The 22,356-nt window shown below is 31.8% G+C and overlaps 1 protein-coding gene across 1 annotated transcript in view; it reads right to left on the minus strand.

The window, feature by feature from the left end:
• LOC119642345 (uncharacterized protein DDB_G0283357-like) overlaps nucleotides 1-18,839 on the minus strand; it is a 36,314-nt gene extending 17,475 nt beyond the window's left edge. Inside the window, exon 1 of the mRNA XM_038041484.1 lies at nucleotides 17,762-18,839. Within this exon, the coding sequence (XP_037897412.1) occupies nucleotides 17,762-18,380 (619 nt within the window). The 5' untranslated portion in view covers nucleotides 18,381-18,839. The remainder of the gene's footprint in view (nucleotides 1-17,761) is intronic.
• Nucleotides 18,840-22,356: the final 3,517 nt, after the last annotated feature.

Raw genomic sequence — 22,356 nt, forward strand, 5'->3', positions numbered from 1 at the left:
ATCTATCTGTCTGTCTATCTATCTATCTATCTATCTATCTATCTGTCTGGCTGGCTGGTTGGTTGACTGCTGGATGGCTACAAGTTCTTTTTACATCCCAATTGTATGACTCGTGTCTACCTGAAATTACTGCTGTTGTTAGTAAAAATGAAAATGAAAGTTTCTTGATAAATAAACGAACCGTCTTTTTAAGCTATTTCTCTCGTTTAGAGAGTTTCGCACTCATTTAACCAAGTTTTACGTTTCTTCGTCTTAAGAATTCATTCGACTTTTCCTCTATCATTGACTGCTAATGTTCACCATTTTACGTTCGAGTGTGCTTGCATGTGTTTTTTTTTTTTGTATATTTATCTTTGTATATTTGTATATATATATATATATATATATATATATAATGCGCGACTATATCATCTCGTTAAATGTCTAAAGTTGATACTTTTATTCGACTGCTACTTATACTTGTTTTTCTTCTTTTTTATGCTCCGAGTCGCTTTCTTCTTTCCCCTTCGTTCTTTATATCCACGGTAAATACTAACTACTAACTACGTATAGTATAACAACGTACAGTTCAGCATCTAACAGACACATAAGCTTTTCCTTACCAAACGTAACGTTTAATAAAAACACAAAAATAGTATAAAGCACTGTTTCTACTGCTGGTGGTAGAGCTTACTATTGCCGGGGCGACAAACAGATAGACAAAGAGAGAGAGAGAGAGAGGGCGAGAGAGTGAGTGAAAGAGAACGGTAGAGAGAGAGAGAAAGAGAAAGAACGATAGAGAAAGAGAAGGAAAGCGAGGAAGAGAGAGTGAGAGAGAGAGAGAGAGAGAGAGAGAGAGAGAGAGGCAGAGTGTGAGAAAGGATGAGAAAAAGTATAAAGGGAAATTGCGAGAGATGTGAGAAAGAGTAATATATATGTATCAGAGGGAGTGAAAGAGATAGAGAATGATAAAGGAAATAAAAAGGCAAGAGTTTGAAAAGGAGAATGATAGAAAGAAAGAGAAGGAATGTAAATACGCTTGAGTATTATTAACGTAAATGCAAAATTGCCAATTTCGTTAGTATTTCCTGTCAACAGAAATTTTATTTTCATTTTTTTCATTTTATTTCATTTTATTTCATTTTTTTTTTTTAATTCTATCTCAAAGAGATTTTTTTTCTTTTATTTTTTTGCTTTCTTCGAAACGTTATAGTCTGGGTGAGACGGTATGTATGTAACGGCAGCAGAAGTTAAGTTTATAACAAATTGATCTCATTATCTTATTATCGTGTAATAAAAATGTCTGCAATATTAATATGAAACCAATAAATATTTGAAATGAAAGAAGAGCATCGACCAGATTAAAGGGACTGATCCGGCCTAAACGGCCACATTATATTATCTGACCTTTCGATTTTTATCACGTATCACGTATTCGTTTAATTAATTACCTTGAGTTTAGATAAGTTTATCCATTGAAATTTTACATTAAAAATATATTTAATTAGTAATTTTAATATTTTTAATAAAAGGCGTGGTTCAATACTTTGAATAAACGTTGTCGTTATCGATATTCTTTTGTTACTTTTTGCTATCGTGATAACAAGTTATGTTTAGTGAACGTTGAGCGGTTGTCTGTGGTCGAAGGTACATATATATATATATATATATATATATAATAGATTTATGATTTTTTTTTTTGTTTTGAAACAATCAAGTATCATATCTTATTATTATTATTATTATTATTATTAATATTGGTCTTAGATATTATTACAATGGATGATATAAAAAGTATCCGCGATTTTTTGCTTCTTTTTGCAGCCTTCTCTTCTCAAATGATTCCAAACTGTCATGTGGTTGATGTTAAATGCCTCCGCTATTTCCTGACATCTTGTAAAATTTCATCGACTTTTTTTAGTGTTTGGCCGACTGGCCACATGGCCGTGAGATATGCATCTTTCACATTGAAATTTCTGGAACGGAATCTATCAAATCGCCCCTTGATTCTTCGTTCTCTTACCCAGCTTTCTCACCGTATACTTTACCATTTTTTTGGCATGTTTTGGCATCTTTTTTATAGTATAAAAAATATTACATAGTGTATGTCTTCAGATATTTCGGTATAATTTTTTACACGAGCATAAAATTAAAAAACTATCTGCATAAAAAATGTAAGCTAAAATTTCAAACTTTTAAGCACATGTTCGCTTGGGACAATCAGTTGAGTGTTGGCGGATATATAGGCATATCAATATGATGTAGTGGCAAAAAAGCCGCGGAGACTTTTTATATCATCCATTATTATGTAATTTAATATAATTATTTATTGTAATTTTTAAACAAAATGGGAAAATGAAAATTTTTACGTCAATATATTCAGGAGAGAGTAATTGGATTTTAATTTGCCACGAATCAATAAATCATTTTAGAACCAAAGAATAGTGTGTTGATAAGTATAAAGTTCACATGAAATAACTGATAGTTTTGCGAATTATGAACAAATTTTTATTGCATACATACATCCATATATATATACTTTTTTTTTTGTCCCCCTATATAAATCATTACATCGTCTATTTTCGTTTTAAAATATCAAAAATTATATCCGGGCTGCTGAAAAATAATGAGATAGGGTCCCAGGAATAGATTTACGTAATCGAAATGTACCGGATGACGTTTATATGTTAGATCAATATTCTGCGTGAATTTTTATCGTTAAATTTTTGAAATTATTGCCTTATAAAGATGTACTATATGCGGGATACATATCCATACATATATGTATAATTTTTTTAATATCATATGATATTGAGATAGATAGAGTCCTGGTGGGGACGCGATCAATCGGTAAATGTTATATCTTCATTAATTGAGTATTCACTATATAGCTATATGCTCGAGGTAAACTCAGCCCTGGTGAGATTTGGACTCATGGCCGCGACTCTTATCTTCTTGTTTATGCGGCATAATATGTGGGAGGTGGAGGTGCCTATCCTATTCCAAATATTTCCCATTCATTTAGTATAACAATGTATTTCATTCTTGAATTTTTATCGAGAAATATTGAAAATTCGTTAATTCGAGCATTATATGGAACGATCCAATGTATTTTTCAATAAGGCTTGTCACAGCATGTGTAGGTAATGTAACTGTAAAATAATTTATTTCGCTGGAAAAGAATCACAAATTATATCATTATAACCTGAACCGATCTCGTCCAACTTTAATAAAATCAACTTTCTGTGTGACAAGAATCTCTTATGCTTCATTGTTTTTGATCATAAATTGCTAAAAATTACACTTCAGGGAAGGGCTTTACGTGGAGCGAGTTGAGAAAATTATCTTGTCACACTTGGAACCTCTTTCTACCGCCTTTCATTGATAAATAATAAAAAAATTGCAATCTTTCCAAAAGAGACGTTATATAGATGGTGGGGGGAGGATAACAAGTCATAAATTGAGATAGAGTAGAGTTGAAATCGTTTCAAAAAACGTCTCATGTCATATGATATGAGATTTTCTTTGTTAACGGTTCGGCAATAACTTGAATGACTTGAATTTGTTGTTAATTATTAATTAAGTTCAACTTCATAAAACTGCATCTGCAGTCTTATCCAAAGAAATTCTAGAATGCTTGCACATATATATATATATACATTCGTGCACACACATATATACTTGCATACATGGAGGCATGTAAACACTTATGAAATGTAATTATAAAGTGACAACGATACCCGGAAGACAGGTTATCGGACAGACCGTATTACATTAATGACCAGTGGCTACTTTCACACAAGAATTTCTTATACACATCAATAAACAATGCCTTTATGCTTTTATATGCTGCTTATGACCAATTTATTCAATTGATTGATTACAAAAAGGAGAACAAAAAATCTCTATTTAAGTCGTTTTCGTTAATAACGAGACCAGAACGGCCCTAGATATGCGCCCAAACAATCGTCTGTTGTTCGCTGGTTAGACCCTTAGGTTGCGTTTGCTTGTCTCTCAAAGGAAAACTTTTACTTTTCTTTTCCTTTTGCTCTGCTGTTTACCTTTTTTTCTATTTTTTTTTTTTTTTTTTTTTTTTCTTATTCTGTTCATTTTTCCTTTTTTGTCTACTTATGGGTTTCTATTGAACGACATGCGATACTTTTGCTTTTATGTGGTTTTGAAAAGAAAAATCTTCCATTTGGCTTTTGTTTATCGATTGGAAAATTCTATTGATTTGCGTGCGTGCGTGCGTGCGTGCGTTAATTATTAATAGTTTTATTAATTGCTTAATTAATTCAATTTCTTCTGTTTTATGTTTCGTCAACTGCAACGTTTAGATTAAATTACTTTCTAATGGCTTGAATTTCGTCGCTTCTATAGCAAAGGAGAGAGGAATCTTACCAAAAAAAAAAAGGAAAATTTATTGTTTCAAAAAGTGAAAAATTTCGTCCAAAAAAATTGTTATCGAAAATTGTTTTTGAAAGGCCTGTATAGGCCTTTGGCTCCCGGTATTGCACCGATTCATATTTTCTTTTAGGCCAAAGAATGAATATAGCAACGATCCGAATTCAATCGGTTTAGGAAAGATTTGTAAATTATGATAATTTTTAAGATTTTTCTTTTCTTTTTCCAAGATCATCTCAATCAATCTCGCATAAACATCTGGTGGAAATTATTTTGCTATACGTCGTTTAAGCATTGGTATTCTGTTGGCCATTGGTATACCATTGCATGGGCATTTAATCTTCATAAATAAATAAATATATACATATATATATATATATATTACATAAAATTCTGAATAGTATTAGATTGTTCGCTTCTTCTTTTTCGACCTAATTAAGATAGAAAACATTACGCTGGACAGATTATTTGGAAGCCTATAAATATCGTGGTAAAGAAAGTGTCAAGACAAGATCATATTACTGATTGCGTATCATTTGAAATCCCTATTACGCACACAGTCAATTATCTCTGAATGTCGTTTCAATGAAGAAGAAGCATGCTTTTCCTTAAAAATGTCGTTGCCGTTGAAAATCATTAATTTTAATAATAAATATAAGAATTTTTTCACTTTTCCAAGTTCTAGCATTTTCTTTAAAGCAAACGACAATCTTTCAATTTGTTTGTGTTAATTTAATAAATGACAGATCGAATTTGAATGTTATATATTCTATCCCCTAAGCAGTATAGTACCTTGTATTGCAGAGGGACGTAAGATAGATGCGCCTTTTTCTTCTTCTTTTATATCAATCAGTTCAGAATCATTGTGTGAATCGATCTAAACTTGCCCGATCATCCGTCTGCCTGTGTATCTGCTTGTCTGTCTGTCTGTCTGTCTGTCTGTCCCACTGTCTGATATCCATGCATGTACATTTTGTTCAACTTATACGTCATAATGCTCGCAATATTCCAATGGAGTTTTTTTACTACTACTACTATTATTACTACTACTACTACTACTACTACTACTACTACTACTACTACTACTATTACTAACATGTTTCGGCCCAAATGCAAACGCTATTGGACTTGGATTGAATTGTCGTATTTTTACGATCACTTGTCATATATAATGTCATATTTTGGAATTGTCGTTATATGAGAGAAATTTTGTATATCGGCTTTCTCGATAAAAATCGATCATCGAGATAGCATGTTTCCAGTCTGAACTCTGAACTCTGAACTCGAAACACTTGGATAGGATAAGAATATTTTTTTTTTGTTGCGTTTTTTCAATATGAAGATTCTTTGAAGAAATAAATTGCTTCTCAATACTTATTTGACATTTGTCAAATCTAGTTGTTGTTGTGATCACTTCTAATATAAGTATTTTTCAAGAGACGTAACCTTTCATATGCCTATAAATGGTAAAAGTAAAGAATAATAACTTTGTTGATATGAGGTTCGTTCAAGTTTTTCGCCCTACCCCCATATAAGAGTTTTTATAAAAATCAACTTTTCTTACCTGGCAAAGTGAATATAAGTGAAGTGAATTGTACGGTATTTAGCTTTCGAGAAGAATTTCTTAAATTGCTGTTCACAATTCTATGCGGGTTTATTAAAACTATATAAACGCTTTGCATAGGAATTATTATCATAATAGCAGAATAATCATCTCAAACTGATGTCCTTCGCGTGAGCTTCTCGTCAATATATATATTATATGAATGTCTGTAAAACATTATATTATCGGTTAAAGATGTCGTAACAATCACAAAGCTTTTGATACGATCATGCATGAATCAATTAATTTTATCCTCAAACATTGCACGAATCTTGTATTAATATATGTATAATTTTTTAGAGATCGTAAATATACAAGATTTGCCTGAGGATAAAATCTTTTTCCTTTTCAAATAAAATAATCCTGAAAGGACTTAAAATTCTTTGAGCAAGTATACTATAAATATACATATTTACAAATTCAAGTAAAATAATCGAATGCGACCACTTAGTATAAGTTTAAGAGTCAAGTCTACACTATAAGCTAACTTTAGAAAAGTTTTTCAATTTGTTAATAATCAAGAAGCATATCGTATATAGTTCTTTGCATTTCGTTGCATTTGCATAATAGAAAAACTAGCTTGAAAGTGCAATAAAGTTAGCAGAAGCTCGCTGGCCAGATCCTTCTCTGAAATTATCCTGCCACGGAGTTATGTAGTAGTAAGTAATAGTAGTAAGAAATGCTAAAAATTTCAAAATATTTTTATCGTCAATCAATTGTAGAGGAAATAATTTTATGCTCGCTAAACACGCCCATCACGAACGGGTCAGTCATGAGCCCTCTTTGAACGGAATTATTATTGCAGGCTTAGAGAGAAACGTCCATGTTCTACCTGTTGATATTAAATATTTTTGCAAATAGTTTCAAGAAATATTTCTTTAATATATATATATATATATAATATGCAATATATATAATAGCAAAAAAAAAAAAAAAAAAAGAAAAAGAAAAAAAACCCCACAAGAATATTTTATATATCTATTCAGCGCCATTAGTGGTGGTATACTGCAAATAAAAGCAGAAATGGATTTCTATTCAACTTCCTTTGCAACTTTTTTCCCTACCATCAACATATTTATTAGATTGTTTTCTTCCATATCCTCATATAATATATATGAGTATATATATATATATATATATATATAAATATAAATGCAAGTATTTTTTAGCATTTATTTTCTCTTCTCTACAATTTGCCAATTTTCAAGTTTCTTTGTGCTGTTGTTGTGTAATACAAACTGCTGTTGATTGCTAACTAGCAATTGCGATTCCTTATGCATTGTTCTCTATTATTCTGTATGCACTGCTGCTATTTATTCAAACGATACTCAAGTGGATTTGCGTTTACAATTACATGGATATGTATATGTATATGTATGTATATATATATGTATATAAAAATACTAACTTTATCTTCTCCTTTGCTTTTATATGCTTGCATTTGCTCTCCATATTGTCGTAAAGTAAAAACCAAACAGCCATAGTTAACGTGTGTTAACGTTATATGATGGCGTGGTTGCACGAGCTTAGCTCAGTTGCAAAGTTAACGTTTCGTTTGGGTTTTACGTTACGCTTATTTTTCAATTTTCTACTATTCTACTATTTAATAATATCCACTTCACCCACGCCCATTCCTCCAGTTTCCCTTCTTTTAAGTTAGTTTGATCAAAACTCAATTTTCTTCGAGTTTCTTTTTTTATTATTTTTTTTTTTGCATATTCAAGTTTCTTTTTTTTCCTTTCCCTCATCTCTTACTTTCACTCGTTCGTATATCTCTTCCCTGCTCTGCGAGCATGTATACATATATACATATATATATTTACATATAGATGTATGTTTGTAAAAGTCATTTGCATTTCCATGCTGATTGCTTGGTATAGTATTATTATTGTTGTTGTTGTTGTTGTTGTTTGGAAAGAAAACTGTGGCTTTCATAGCGTCATTCAGGCTTAAATTAAATAATTGGGTATTTTTTATAAGTAAAAAGGTGGTACAGGGGTATTAACGTTATTGGCATAGAAATAAATTAAAGGTTTTATTAATAACACTGCAGATATATAAAGGTAAGTAAGTAAGTAAGTAAGTAAGTAATTGATTTTAATTTTAATTAGATATTAATTAAATAAGTATTCATTAGGAAATTTCATAAATGAAATGAATGCACAAATCGATAATAGATGTATTCGAAGAACACTACTACAGCTACGTCACATTCTTAGCCTACCTCATATATCTCTATACAATATATATATATATATATATATATGCATATCGATGAGTATACGTGTGCACAAATTTTATAAATGATCCCCTATATACTATGCTTGATTACCGCAAAAATTCCAAGTCCAAGTCCCAGACTGTCCCTAATTCACTCGGTTCGAACTTTGGTTCGTTCGTTTTTATTGCATAGGAGTCTTTCACAAACTCCTAAAAGCCTAAAAGAATATACGCGATATGTAAATTTTAGATATACTAGGTGGGGGAAAAATCGATTTTCCGACCTGCCGACAGTCCGAACTTAACTGTGAATAAAAAGAAGCTATTATCGAAATATATATATATATGTTTGGAAATAAGTGAAAATTCTGAAAAAAAAGTTCATTACATTTTCGATTCTCACTTCGGCTAACTAACTAACTATAAAAATAACTCTCTATAGATTTATGAAAAAATTCATGATGTTTAAGGTGAAGAGGTATTATCAGAAGCAAGCAGCTCGTAAATCGTATACTCATTTCAGCTCCGGATAGGCCGATAGCAAAAAAACAAGCTTCGCTCATTTGCTTCGCTCTTGACCAATCGTTGATAAAGTCGATGAGATTCTTTAAAAGACTGAGTGATGATCTTCGGCCAAATCGCTACTGTTCCAAAATGATATGAAATCTAATAAGTTTCTGAAGTGGGCTACAATCATGAAAAGCTATCCGATATGAGAGGGTGAATGGAAGGCATGAAGTAAGACTTCTTAAGATAATGCTTTGCATTTCATGGTATATTGGAAGGGAGTCATGACTCGTGATTTTCTTCAAGATTTATCAGACGATTAATATCACGTTCTACTGTCAATATTTAATGTGCTTAATTAATCACTCAAAGAGAGAGAGAGAGTGAAAATCTCTTGATACCATTTTCCGTTCCAAAACTTCCAGAAATGTTGCAAACGGGGGAATAATCCTTTTTCCCCGAAAGTTCCCTTACCTTAGTTCATTGTCACAAAGATGCAGATGGGGTCATCATATGTCCATCAACGTTTATCTTGGTTCAAAAAATTCTATCGTTTTGCGAGTTAGTTATGTGATATGATTATACAGCTGCCTGCATATACATAATTATGCTGCAGGTATAAAAAAGTTGCTGTTAATTTGGGGATACCAGCGGTATCGGCCGCTAATTTGCTAGCATTCTTGATATGTTCTCATAATAATTGCTTTAGGCCGGCTAATGCAAATGTATACAAATTTTCCGCTTAAATAAATTTTCAAAAATCGTCTCAAATGCTCTTAAGAACTAGGAATTAATGATAATTTTCAAATTAATGCGATAGCGTCACATAGATATAGATAGATAAAGAAAATATCATATTCGTTATGATAAAGGTCTTTTTTTTTGCTTTTTTTTTTTTTTTTTTTGTGTGCATAACCTTAATTACCTTTGTGGCAAAATCATAAATAAATATTTTGCACAAATTTGATTGAATTTGAAATTTTTTTTCCTAAAACGATCATATTACAGCCATGCGTACAGCAGGCAGGATATGAAAAATATTTTCCTTTTATACTGCGCTATCCTGCGCTTACCAAAAAAAAAAAAAAGAAACAAAAAAAAAAAAATGCTAAATGCGCAAAGAAATTATGATATCAAGCCTCAAAAAGAAGGCAGCGAAAAATATTCATTTTCGCCTATACTTGTGCCCTCCATGGTTTCCACATTCAATGGAGTTTAGAGCGAGCGCAAAAAACAACAACAAAAAAAAGGTCAACAAAATATGTTGAAAAATTTTCAATTAAAAATTTTGTAATGAATTTATCTGAAGAGAGCGGCAATTACATTAAATTACACGCAATCTACAACTAATTTGACATTTATTACTTATTCCTTGCAAACATGTGCGTTCGAGATATTGTGCCTATATACGCACAGGTATTCAAAAATTAACCAACCGCCCGCCCTTACATATGTGTAAATTGTTTATTTACTTTTTTTCTTTTTCTTTTCCTCTTTTTTTTTTTTTCCTATTTGCATTAGTTTTTCATAGGTTTTTGAAAAAATTGTAAGGGTAATCTCATCATCTCTTCCTCTTCCTCTTCCTCTTCCTCAATCTTTATCCAACTTGGAGGTCTATATAGCTATATAGGAGGAGAAAGTCAAAAATTTTAAATAAACTTCACAGTACTTTCTGTGTCGAGAAATCAACAACCCTTAGTTGTGTTGAAAGTAACGATGTAGAGCAGGAAGAATAAGAAAAAAAAAAAATAAATAAAAAAAAGAAAAGAAACGTTTAGAAAACACCACTTATACTCTCTAAACTATAACGGGAAGAGTGGATAAAATTATTCTGTTCAATCGATATGGGTTTGAGTAATTATTTGTCTGTTTGTGGTCGGCGGCATTCTCCTCAACCGATGACTTCATCCAAAATTGATGTAGCTATCGTATCAAAGAAATCTCAACTATACGCACACCAATAAGCTGTGCCGATCTACATACCTTTTATAGTTAATTGTCAATACGTCAGTGTCAGTTCGTCAGTTCGTCAGTTCGTTGTGACCTTTAGCAATGAATAAAATATATTTTAATAAATTTTCATTTATCGAAATATATAATAAAAACAAAATTAAACAAGTAAGAAAATTAAATTCAGTCGGGATCGAATCTCTTATATCCATCGTCCTTTATCCCCCCCCCCCCCCCCCCCCAAAAAAGGCAAAAAAAATAAAAGAACAAAATTTTCATGCTCGATAATATACTGCTGGGGAAGGGGGGGGGGGGGGGGGGAGCAGTTGATTTCTTCTATTTTTATAATAAAAATTTTTCATTCATATCGGCGTTGTGTGGGCGTTATAGGCGTGTCCTTTGAAAAAGTTTACATTTATTTCAAATTCTTTTGTAAATCTGTTTCGCACGATATCTATCGATTTTCGCTAACCACATATACTACAAAGTTGCGCAAACAGACGGATGGATAGACGACGGACAGACGGACATGTTTAGGTGCCATTCCAAATTTGAAATTTGCCAAAAGTTGGCATACTTTTCAAGTTTGTTTCTGCGCTTTATAAAGATATTGACCTGGAAAGGATTACAGTTTGACAGACTATAATAGGCGTGGGTATAGCGTGGTCGATTTTCCTCTATGCAATTTTGTGCGCAGATCGTCCATAGCATATGCTTTCGAAATTTTTGTACATTTTTGTATGCTATAGTTTATGAGTATTGAGCAGAAAACCAATTTTTCATTCCGTTTGAAAAACAGAGATGTGCTCGGTTTACCTGTCTGCTGTGGACTTATCCTTCCTTCGATTGATTTTGCCCATTTTCAGTGCCATTCTGAGTGCAAGATCTTGCGAAAAGTCGCTACATTTTTGCGGCTAAGAGAATATTTACAACAGACAATACACGGACGGATAGACGGACATACTTCTTCAATTTGATTTAGAATTTATAAAGTTTGTGAGCCTTTGGATGCTTCCTTTTTGGGCGTTGCAAACGTTGTGACAAAATGAATATATTCTCCTCATACTTCGGTGATGGGTATAAAAAAGTAGTGATAGATTTATTTTTGCACTCATTTAAGATGATGAGTATCTAAAAGATTTATATTCACACCTCCTTGTTCTCGTTTCATTTGGTAGAAAATTCTTAACAATGTTTTTATGAACGCATGGAAATTATTTCCATGAAATAAAATAAAAAATAATATTAGGGTAAAGGAAGAGCTTGTGTGTGGTGTGTAGTTTTTTTTTTTTTTTTTTTTTCATATTTTAAGAGAGTTTTGTTCAAGTAAAAATATACGCAATTTCGGGTGATGAACCATTTCGCCATTTTTGTAGTGAAAAGTATTCATGCAGGACTTTATGCAGAACTTTGGGCATTTCTAAGCGAGAGACTGAACCAAGCGATTCTGAACCAAGGAAATCTTTTGTCATGTGCGTCCCCGTACGAGAAGTACGGCAAAGTTCGGTATCGAAAAAAGTTCATTTTCAGAAGGGAGACAAACAAGTCATTTGCCTGCTCTGCCTGGCTCTGATAAAGTCTCTTCATAACAAGGATAATAAGAATGTTTTCACAATTCTATCAAGTATAGCATAATATGATAATCTCGCGTCCTGCTGACTGAATAAAAAAAAAATTACAGAACGATTTTTGTGTCTTTAAATTGTCTATGGGATGATGTTATCTCTTATCTCTTAAATGTGACATAGTATGGCTTGATTGGTGAATTGGTGTTGCGACTTGCAACACACACATTGTATTCCATCTAACATCAAGGCTGAGATTACATTTTTTTGATATTCATTCAAATAATTCCATTGCACACAAACTGTCCATATGTCCATAGCATAGCTATTTTTATACTTCACAAGGCCCCGTTAACGAGTGATGTGAGTGACAAAGGAAATCTAACGTGTACATGTAATAATTTCAACAATAATATCATAATTATTCGCTTATTTTTGCTCATCTTCTTTATAAAACTTGATCTGATCAGTTTAGGTACTTTGGTGCAGATACAGATGAACATTGACAATTGCATTGATGTGATTATTCACGTTTGGGATCCTTTGCATCTACACTTATGTTTGGCAGCAATTTAACGTGTTTTGCATGCTTGCTCAATATTGATTGGATTGAATGTAAAAATAATTACACGTTTCCTGCGAGTACTTCGATCACCCCTCCACCCTTCCATAGGTCAAAGGATTTCAAGAAAAGGTTTCTAATACTAATTTTAAATACAATTTAAAAAAAAAAAAAATTCCTTTCGAATCTAAACATTATTCTTATATTCTTCTATATATCAGTCAAGGCTTTATTCGAGTCAATTGGTCGTTAGTTTGGTTACGCTATCACACTCTTATTGCACCTTAAAGTGTACTATAATCGTAAGAGTACAACTGACAATGAGACAACACCTCTTCTAACACTTGTGCGTAAAAAAGGCATAACTAAAATGGCATCGTCATTATCATCATATTATCCCAAAGCATTTTTCCAATGTATTCTACAAACAGGTACAAAAAACGAATCGGAAATACCCGTAGGATAAGGTATAAAAATGTGCGGAAAGAATACAATGGCTTGTGTATTTCGTGCACAAAAATAAGTTAAATAGAAGAGGAATTAGTTTAGGTGTTGATCGAATTTCTTAACACCCATCGTTACACTCTGCTAAAAGCGTAAGTAAAAATTCGTATTTATAAATTAAGTATTGGACCCTTCATTGTTGTCCATAAGAATGAATATGAATAAACGAACACACACACACACACACACACCTACACACACGCTCACATTTTGAACGCTATGAACTTTGGTAATTTGGTATATTTAGTATATATATATATTTTTCTTTAATATTTCATCTGGATCTGGTCTGATGTCTTTAGATATCATTGATTTTTCACAAGTTTCATCAATTTTCACGTAAATTTAAGCAAACGCGAAAAATACCATAAGAGTTTGAATGCAATGCAAGGTAATGAGCAGACATCTTATAATAGATGCAACATGACTACTACTGTACAGTGCGAAATCTTAGACTTTTCTGTCTCTTCTCTGGCTCTTATCAACAACTTCTTGTTCACAGTAAAAATATTGACTTTTTACTCGAACGTAAAAAAAAAAAAAGAAAAGGCAAATATGTTCAAAATATAAAAATAACAATAACAAATTTGTTTTCTCAATTTTACAAGACCGTTATCCTTAATATTCTATGATAGTAGCACTAATAGAGTAATGGTAGTAACACCATTAAGCTGTGCTTGTAATACTAGTACTAGTAGTAGTAGTAGTAGTAGTAGTAGTAGTAGTACTAGTAGTTGTAGTAGTAGTAGTAATAGCATATGACACTTGAGTGTATAGTGATGCTCGTAGTAGTGCATACAGTATTTTAGGGCTGACAAAAGGAGTTTGTGGTTAGATAGAAAAAATATCGAAAAAAGGCAAAAAAGGCAAAGAAAAAAAAAACAATTTTTTCTGAGAAGTTTGAACGCACTTGAGTTGGCCACAAGTAGCACAACAATATCTTGTTAACAGGACGCAACATAAACCGAAATGAAACGAGCAAACATATGTTTTTGCTTTCTTTAATTTTTGTTTATTCAATTTTGTCAAGTGATGACCAACAGTTTTGCTTATCTAAATAGGTGAAGGAATAATTTTTTTCTTCCTTTTCTTATTATTGCTGCTTACGAACATCATATGACAATAATTGCACCTTTTTAGGAGTTAACCATATTTTTTTTAAATTTTTTTTATATTTTTATTCTTCTATTATTATTATTTCATTAAATTAATCTCTCTCCTCGTAGCTTATCGCCTCTGAGAATTGAAAGGTTTTCATTTCATGCTCGCACCTCTGGAGGGCCCGGATATGCTTTAATCTCGAAAACAGCAGCAACAACAACAACAACAACAACAACAAAGAAATCATCTGAAATATAAATTTACTTATCCGTTGTAAACGGTGTTATGTAACATATGAAAGATCGATAGATCTCTAAATCGATGATAAAGATAATGAACGATATATTCGAACGATAGATTTAAAAGTATCAAGCCGTCTATAGATGATCGCAATCAATGCTATCGAATTTCGTGGCGAAAAATGACTTCTGCTATACTATGGGTAAGTGAAAGCGAACTCAAATCGTACAAAGACTCATCCAATAGGACGGGTAGTCGTATTAAACAACTTGATTGATGAATAAATGTCTTCGATTCCCATAGAAAGGGCCCTGTGGAGTTAGATATTTCTACAGATACAATAACAAAGCATAGTCTACGGTCTATGTCGTTCAAGAGTGTCGAGAATGTTCGGTATACTCTCATCATTCCTGATATTCTCTTGCTCGTCGCTGTACGCCGTCAAGATTCCCCAGGTAAGATATGCAAGTTTTCTTCAACGCATACAAATCATACGCGAATCTTTACTTTCTGCCCGAAGTAAAGTCATGATGGGTCTTCGAATAATGCTACTGTGGTATCATTGACGGTCGGCTCAAGTGCATCAGAGATGCCTTGTTGAATTGGCTTAGCGCATAATAATCCTGTTTTCCCAAATGCGAGACACTCTCTAAGTATTCAATTTTACTGTTCTGATGAATTTTTTTCTACAAAAGCCTGGCGTTATTGGTGCCTCTCACATAAATAGTTTCGCGATTAACTTAGCCCGTCCTTTTGCCATTAATCGTGTCTTTATTCGAATGCCATAAGAGAAGTGAGATTTTTTCTGAAAATTTCATTCCTTCGATCTATTAAAAAAAAAAAAAAAAATTTATTATCATCTCATTGCAAACGCTTGCATATTGCTTTCGCATGGCCAAGTCATCCAAGACAAGTGATATTTAATATGATATAGTGGTAGATTCATTTCATCGTGGAAAAGTGAAACGAAAATTTCATATTTACTGTTATTAAATTCTACTTTGAAACGAACAATGACATTATTACAATCGTATATTATGTTTAAACTGATTTCTATTATCTATAATTAATCAGGTCATCATAAAAATCTTAATCTTCGATGGTTGACTTGTTCTAACAACCAAGTGAACGGGACTTAAATGAGTTAACCTATCATCAAATGTTTTAAAACTCTAGCGCGTAGAATCGAATTTATTCGCCAAGTCAAGTATCAGATTTTCACCTTTTTCCGATCAGCTTTTGCTACGAGCGAGAACAATCGAGAAAAGAAGACTGAATGCAAAGAAAGCCATATTTGTCGAATTGTTCGACTAATGAAAGAAGTGAAAATGATCTTTACTTTTTAGATTTAAGTAAATGATGTGCTAAGGAATTGAATCGATTTAACTTAATCCGCTTGTTCTTCTGCCCCGTTTGCAAATTTCCACAATTCTATTCACTATTCCTAACTGGCCTCTTTCCTGTAAGAGAGAGAGAGAGAGAGAGAGAGAGACAAAAAAAATAAAAGAAAAGAAGAAAATAAACTCTATCTCTCTCTCTCTTTCTCTCTCTCTCTCTCTCTCTCCCTGTCGCCATATACGACTTTATTAGCGTACATAATTAACCCTTAACGAGGACGCCTATCTACTGCACCTTTAACTAGGGCGGGCATATGCATAATAGCAATTTTTAATATCTTTAAAGGCGGCAAGAGTAGAGTGGAGAGAACAATGATCGAGGAGAATGACAATCGAAACAGGGAAAGATAAAAGAGATATATAATTGATCGGTATGTGTTGCGTATAAGCCGTGCGTGCATATGTATTTATATGCGTTAGTCAGTAATAATTTCATTTTCCATCCCATCCCTTCCCTTCCCTTCCCTTCCATTTCATTCGATTTTGCTTTTTTTTACTTTTACTTTTTTACATCATTTGCTTGCTTGATTTGCTTGTCCGTCGATGCATGAGGCTTATTAAGGCTAACAACATTTATTTCTTATTTTTTTTTTATTTATTTCTTTCATTCATTCATGCGTCTTATTCTGAAGGCATTTGGTCTGTCACTTGGTTGGTTGCCTTTCCATCATACGCGCATAAATATATGGTTGCGAAATGATGCGAAGAAGTGCTTCACCCTTTTCTTGAAATCATTTTTTCAGTTTTTATTTAAATCTTACGTGGAAACGGCTTATAAAGGCTTACAAATGCATCGTGTTATTGTGAATTGTAAAATTTGTTTATTTTTTGCTTTCTTCGCAAATGTATAAACATATAAATGTACATATTTATACAAACACACATACATACACTCATACATACACACACACACACACACATACATACATACATACATACATGTATTGTGCTTTTCCGACACATCACTTTGTGCTTTGATTGAGAAGAGTGTATGTTGTTGCATCTTAGATAAGCTAAGTTAGCTCACTTGTGCTCGGAGTAAATTCTATTATGATTTAAGTACAATTAATATTTCTCAAGTTTTTTTTTTTTTTTTTTTTTTTTTTTTTTCCTTCTCTTCATTTTCCTCCTGCAGTTCCTTTGACATTGAATTGCATGCTACGAAGCTGGCATCAAGTATCTCCTGCTTCTTTATATAGTTCTTATTATTTTATTCGTCTTATATGAGATTCAAGTGCAGTCAAGCTGTATACCTTTCGGTATAAAAGAAATGCTTTAAAATCATATATATATTGTTAGCATATTCTCTAATTAGCTTCGACTACCTTCTCATATATATATATATAGCAAAAAAAAAAAAAAAAAAAAAAAAAAACAATTTCAATGTAAACATAAAATGAACTTTAAAAAGTTAATGAAAAATCGCATTTTCCTCCTATCAATATTTTGAACGTCTTATATTATTGTTGCATATAAATAAACCGGTCAAATATTTCCTCTATGCCTTTTCTTATATTGTAATCATCTAAAGCTCGTGATAAGTAAGTTGGCAATTCATAGCTTTAAGGATATTTATAGCGGCGCGTCCAGCCACCCTCGGAAATACAAATTTCTAAATGCATCGTTTTTTTTTTGTGTTTTAGAAATCTTTCTTGCTTTGTTTTTTTGTTTTTTTTTTTTCTTTTGAATTTGTCACCTTGCGGTTTGTGGTAGCGGATTGAATACTTACCGACAAATTGCGAACCGAAATGTTGCTGAAAGTGACCACGAAATTCATGGGGTGTGCTAAAGCCCGGCGGTAAAAAGCCTCGTAAATATGCGGCAGCTGCCAAAGTGGTCATATGATGATGATGAGCGGCCGCATTTAGGGGGCCGCCAGTAGCGTGATCAGCCGCTGCAGCAGCCGTATAACCAGCGGCAGCATAAAAATTGGCCGGATTAAATACAGGCAATTGAACATGAGCAGCAGCAGCAGCTGCCGCGGCTGCAGCAGATAAACGTGTCACATCAGGTGACATAGACCGTGCGTCACGTAAACGTATTGGCGTTGTAGACCCAGGAGATATTGATGCCGTGTTACAATCATTATTGGGCGTTAATGATGATGGTGGTGTTACAGTATTTAAGCGGGTTTCCGTTATATTAAGCGATGCGGCATTCGAATTTAAAGCTGACGGTGGCAATGGCGGCGTTGACGGTGCAGTCAATGTGGGTGGCAAATTGTGATGATGTTGCAAATGAGCAGCATGAGGATAACCAGCTGCTGCAGCAGCTGCTGCTGCCGAACCCACACCTAAGCCAAGAATTTCTTGTATAGCGAACGGAGTACGCATTTTTGTAGCTTGCATTTTTGCCGACGGCTTTTGCTTTCGCTCACTTTATTGCTCGTTAATAAAACAGTTATTGAAACGATTAGGATTTTTTTTTAGCTTTCAAGCATTTTGTTTGATGCTCGATGTCTATCGTAGAAGAAACTTTCTAATGCATATAAAATTTATTTATTTATTTTTGTTTTTTTCTCTTTTTTCAATTTCTTAATTAAGGACTTAATTAATTATTAATTTTATTATATTTAACTTAACAAGCTCGCAACGTTCGACGTGAGTAGTGTTTTACACGATTTTGTCTTTGGATTTAAATATCGTAAGATAATTTCTTAATTATAATTTAATTGTGAGAATTCAATTTTTATTTTTTTTTTAAATTTTTATTCTAATTTTGCCATCAATTGCATCATTATGCATTGCGCTTATTTTTTCTTCTTCTTCTTGTTATTATTATTATTATTTTTGTTTTTTTGTTTTTTGTTTTTTGTTTTTTTTTTTTTTTTGTAATCAATTAAATCGGTTTAGTTTTTCGTTTCTTACGGTTAGTCTTCATGTCTCGCTTAACAATCTGTCTATTCTGACGCAATCGTTATCTATGATAAATAATCCTTGATGAATAACGAAAATATTTTTCTTAAATTTTTTAAGCATACATTGCGCTCATATTATTTCATTTTTATTATTATTATTCTTATTATTATTTTTTTTTTTTTTGTTCATTATTATTTTTTTTTTTTTTTTTTTTTTTTTTTTTTTTTTTTTTTTTGAAAATGTTTTTCAATTAACACAAAATTTTTACTAAATATTGCACTTGTTCACTTTGCTTTCTTGCAATTGTTTTTTTCAAAGGTCGAAATTTTTCACAATTTCAAAAAGTTTCTTATTAACAACGACAACACCCGTTTATTTATTTATTTGTTTTTTTTTTTTTTTTTTTTTTCTTTGTATTTTATTAAAATCGTACTCAGGTCGAAAAGAAAGGGTACGCAAACAAAAAAATAAAAAAAAAAAAAAATTTCTCTTAATATCTTGCACGTGCTTTTGCACTTGCAATCGCACTATGAAAGAGAGTTGAAATGTGTGAATAACTTTTTTTTGTTTTTTTTTTGTTTTTTTTTTTTTTAATTTGCTTTTTTGCTTTATACACTAAGGAACCAACCGTCAATGTTATTAACTAACTGGATGACTGGCGTAGCATGTCGCTGAAAAAAAGACGTTTTGTATGCTCAAAGTACCAAATTAAACTGAATTGTCAGAAACCAACTGCTCAGCGAACAAAAGCATCATCAGTGAGTTGCAGATGCATGTATGTTAAGCAATAACGCCATATTTTGCCTTTATTTAATAAGAGCGAGAATGAAATAGCATTAAAACTAATATGGTTAGACGAGCAAGCTATTTCACTCATACTTATAATATTATGCTAACAATTTATTCCAATTGGAGGGGATTATAAAAGTTTCCAATTAGTATCTTGTGTCTTGTATCTCGTAGATACACCGCTGCTAAGAAAATGTGATTACAATATCTCCTCCTTGGAAGTTTCGCTATCTCTTTCCGTTCGCTATCTTGTACAATATGCGCTATCCTTATCTTACCAATAACTAACTTAACTGTTGTCATCTACAATTACCGATATCTTATATATATATATATATATGCTGATAGTATTAGTTCATTGTTATGGATAAATTTTTGTATGCTGCTCCTCTTGTTGTTATTGTTATTATTATTATCATTATTATTATTATTGTTGTTGTTGTTGTTGTCGTTGTTGTTGTTATTGTTATTGTTGTTTCTCGTTTTCTTCTGTTATTTTAATGGTGTTCGAATTTGAGTTTTTTTTTTTGAATTTTTAACTTTACATTATTTAAAGGCGCTATACGCACATTCCTAATTACGCTCTCCATTCCGTTTACTGTTTAAACGTTTTTCTAAAGCTTGTTAGTTACTCTTCTTATTAAGCGGATATGAAATGAATGAATGAATTATTATTAGAATATTATATATATATATTGTGTGTGTGTGTGTGTGTGCATTTGTGGTGTTTATTTTTTCTCAAATCAAAAATAAAAAACACACACACTTTTCAATATCTAATATAAAAAGCAACTGAAAAAATACAATTTTGCTGAATTAATAACAAAAGCTGCCCAAGATTTATTAGCAAGTGTGACTAATTGCCAACGATTTCGAGCTTATTTGAACAATTTCATTTGAACGGGATGTAAAGAATAGCCAGCTGGAATGTTGTGCTAGTCTGCTAAGCTGATAGTCAAATTTGAATAAAAAATTTGCGAGGAAACTGCTTACCGCACTAGAACAATTGATTAATTCGCAGAATTATGTGAAAAAAATAAAAAATTATTTTTAATTTATTTTGGGAAAATAAGATGCGTACTGCATTGAAAAATCCATTAACAAACTCACAAACAAACATATCATAATTATTGCAAGTGAAATTTCTATTGTGTCGCTCGGAACAGAATCGAAGAAAGAGAAACTTATATATATTTTCATAAGATATCTGCAAGATCGAAGGCTGACTACTGACAGCGTTTACTGTAAAATAAATAAAAGTTTATCTTCAGATTTTCTATGGAATGCAAATTTCTTAAGGATATCGATAACACAATTACTTTGTTGTGATTAAGAAAAGTATTCCTCGAACGAAATCAAAGTTGTAATTATAGATATATGCGTAAGAAGTCGTAAGTTTTCTGCTTTCATTTTTTTTTTAGCGTCTCCTTTTTGGGCTCTACGTCATTTATTCATTTCAACATTACTGAATGCTATTGCTTCGCAGCTGCAATGCCGAGTTACAAAGCGATTCTTATTGCAATTTAATTTAATATTAATTAAAAAATAAAAGTGCAACTTTTTTTATTGTAAAATTTAGGTTTAGGTTCTCCGGTTCGGAAATCTGTTTCCGATTGAAATCGTGCTGGTTAAAGGTAAAAATAAAAAAAACAAAAAAATCATTCAATATAAAGTTATTTGGCTAGTGAATGCAGACACGAATAATATATAAATTCACTTCGTCAGTTGATGATATTTTGCAAAAAAAAAAAAAAAAAAAAAAAATAAATAAATAAATAAATAAAAATAAATTTCTTAACTTTTTGGGTAAGCAACAGTTTTCAATACGCTTTAGGAAAATAATGAAACTTGAAAATGCTTAGTTGGCTTTAGTTAAGTTGGCTTTCTTTCCTTTCGATCCTTTATTGATTGAATTGATTTTACATTTTATATTTGTCGTGATTTGTGATTCTCTTTCAAGTCAATTCTATGCTTTTCATTTTTATCTTTTTAGCCAATCTATGCTTTTCGCTTTTGTATAAGTTAATGTTATTCATTTTCCATGAGTTGTGAAGTAAATATATTAGTTATCTTGTTGTCTCTCTCTTTCTTCTTAAACTATCTCTCTTTATTTTATTTCGAAATTTCTCCATAGAGTTCTCTTTTTCATTATTTTTATTTGTTTTTCTGTATAAGTGCTATGTGCTATGTACTTAATTATAATGTGTCTCATTCAATACTTGCAAAGGAGGTAAGTGTAAATGTAAGTGTAAGTGTTAATCCATATATCTCTTCCTTTGGTTATCTAGGAAATATGTTAATTAAGAAGAATCGCGCTCTCATTGCTGCTATTCTCAACTCTAGTAGTTAATATTGTTGTTGTTGTTGTTGTTGTTGTTATTGTTGTTATTGTTATTGTTAAAATTGCTCCCTCTGTTAAGTTTGCTCTTACATTCGATTTAACGCTAATTAGAGGACGAGGAGACAATTAATTTATCGATTAGCTTTTAAAAAGGCAATAGAAAGTGAACTCTTGGTCCTTATGGCTTTTATTTATTTGCGGAAAAGAGGAAAAGAATGCACATATTAATATATATGTAATAATAAAAATATATGTAAGAGACAGAAATAAATGTTAAGTAAAAGTAATTGAATAATAACGATGGTAAATTTTATATATATATATATGTATATATAT

Source organism: Glossina fuscipes, unplaced genomic scaffold, assembly GCF_014805625.2.
Source record: "Glossina fuscipes isolate IAEA_lab_2018 unplaced genomic scaffold, Yale_Gfus_2 0, whole genome shotgun sequence".
Taxonomy (NCBI): Eukaryota; Metazoa; Arthropoda; class Insecta; order Diptera; family Glossinidae; genus Glossina; species Glossina fuscipes.